This window comes from Solanum pennellii, chromosome 4, assembly GCF_001406875.1.
Source record: "Solanum pennellii chromosome 4, SPENNV200".
In the NCBI taxonomy this organism is placed as follows: Eukaryota; Viridiplantae; Streptophyta; class Magnoliopsida; order Solanales; family Solanaceae; genus Solanum; species Solanum pennellii.
Window position 1 is genome coordinate 69,886,571 of NC_028640.1, and position 2,429 is coordinate 69,888,999.

General features: G+C 26.7%; 1 protein-coding gene across 1 annotated transcript; it reads right to left on the bottom strand.

Annotated features, from left to right (window-relative positions):
* Window positions 1–298: 298 nt before the first annotated feature.
* On the bottom strand, window positions 299–1,933 carry LOC107017321 (17.4 kDa class I heat shock protein-like). Its single transcript, XM_015217578.2, has 2 exons — window positions 1,671–1,933; window positions 299–715 (listed from the first exon to the last, which is right to left on the bottom strand). The coding sequence occupies exons 1-2, from the start codon at window positions 1,900–1,902 to the stop codon at window positions 444–446; spliced, it is 504 nt and encodes a 167-aa protein (XP_015073064.1). The 5' UTR covers window positions 1,903–1,933; the 3' UTR covers window positions 299–443.
* Window positions 1,934–2,429: the final 496 nt, after the last annotated feature.

Genomic DNA, 2,429 nt, shown 5'->3' on the forward strand with positions numbered 1-2,429 from the left:
CTTTATTAATGTATAAAAATTCACGAAATTGAAGAATTGTTCTTTTAAAAGTTAGCTAAAATGAATTATGAATATTAGTAAAGACAAGATGGACACAATTTTGTTCAGAAACACTGAATCTAATACACTGAACTAATCTAATAGATTTAATTTGAACTAATCTAATAAATTTAAATTTAATTAATGCTGATAAAAATTTTAACACCCGAATCATGAAAATTCGGAATTATTTTTTTAAAGTTAAATATTAGTAAGGACCATACGGACACAATTGGTCATTAAATAATCACAAAATGTAAAAAAAAAAACAATACTATTTGATATAATTTGTACATACAAGTGATCCACTTATTTAAAAGCCTTAATACACACATACTATATTCACAGGCGCAAAAACTACAAGTAAAATATGACTAGCAAAGTCGAAATCCAAAGTGATAGATCTAAGTTATGTCTATAGACTTAACATTTTTAGGAACCTGCTGTGTTTCTTTTTTGGGTACATTCACTGTTAAAACTCCATTTTCCAGTCCACAACTTATACCTTCCACGTTGGCATTTTCCGGTAGCCGGAATTTTCTGCAGAAACTGCCATGTTTACACTCCACGCGGTGCCACTTGTCATCACCTTTTTCTTCCTCTTTTACTCTTTCACCGCTAATCTCCAATATGTTGTCATCTTCGATCTGAACCTTTAAATCTTCCTTCCTCATACCTGAGTGTCATGCGTTTAAATTTATAGTCAAACTTTAATTAGAATACACCAATCCAATTCAATACATACATACCGTATGTTTAAATTATAGTTTAAATTTCAATTAGGATGTGTTTTACTTTATTAAAATCACATAATAATGAAAATTTAATGAAAATTTAAGTGAATTTTTTCTATATTCCTCTAACTTGAGAGTTTCTCAAATTCTTGATATTCTCCTGATTTGTATAAATTTAAAACTTGTATTATTCAAATTTTTATATAAATCCAAAATTTTGTAATTGTATAATTCAAATCCTCATGATATAAATTTAAAATTTTTATATGAAAAACTTAAATATTTGTATATGATTTATGAAAAATCATACTCCCTTCGTACTCCCTCCATTTTAAAAAAAATCCCAATTAAAAAAAATATTCTAATGACTTTAAAAACGAAGTTATAGAAAAAGACATTTTGAAAACTAGAGTTACATTAAATATACCAAAATATCCTTTAATCTTATGTCTTAAATATTCGGATAAAAAATTAAAATTGAAGTGTCAAAAAAAATCATTGTTTTGAAACAACACTAGGTCTTTCTGAAGTGAATAAACTACCTAATTTATCTATTGACAAAAAAGAAATATAACAAACGATAACTTGAAAAATTTCTAAATTTCTACGTGAAAAGTTTGAAATTAACGTGTTACCAAAAAAAGTCATTGTTTTGAAACAAAATTAGGCTATTCTTTTTAAAATGAATGAACTACCTTACTTATATATTGACAAAAAAAAAATATACAAACGATAATTTAAAATTTTCTAAATTTCTAAACAAAACAGAAATCTATAAATCACAACCTATCATAAGAAACAAAACTACTAACTATAAACACGATTATTAAAACTATAACTATAAAACGCAATTATATAAAATAAAAAAAAGGTTATAAAAGGGATTAGATGGTTAACCAGGAATATCAACACGAAAAACATGAGCTTGATCAGTTTCACGCCAGTCGACACTAGCATGGGCCAAAGCAGAAATTTCATCATCACCATCACGCCTAAAGCCCAATCCATTACCAAAGCCCAATTCACCACCAAAGCCCAGGCCCAATACATCAGATGAAAATGGGCTTACAAAACCCATATCTCTACTTCGTCCACCACCACCCAACCATGGTCCTATTGATGATGCCATATTAATATTTTTTATATTTTTTTTTTCAAATAACAAATTTTTTCTTATTTTTCCACTTTAATTTATTTTATTTCTTGATTCTAAAATGCAGCTAGCTCTATCTATATATACTGATACAAAATTTATGTGTTTTGGTATCACTTGTATATTATGTGTGTTGTTTGATTTTGCCTTAGCCACGTATTTATTTATATTTTGTGCCACTTAGCTATAGTGTTTTAATCTAATAGTTTGCTGAGTGACACGTAAAATTGTTCAATGAACATGAACACAGCTCTAAAACTCTGGAATGTTCCATTATTTTAACTTTCCAGAATAAGTTTTGAACTTATTCTGTAATCTACTCATTTTTATGTAACACTTATTCTTAAAATATATTTTTGTTATTTTTGATATATATATAAAAAAAAGCTTAACTACGTCATTGAATTTTCAGAAAAAATTTATTTATATTATCAGTTAAAAGTCTGATTTATTAATGCATTATATTTTAATAATGATTTTACAAAACCATTTTTGACGTGTGA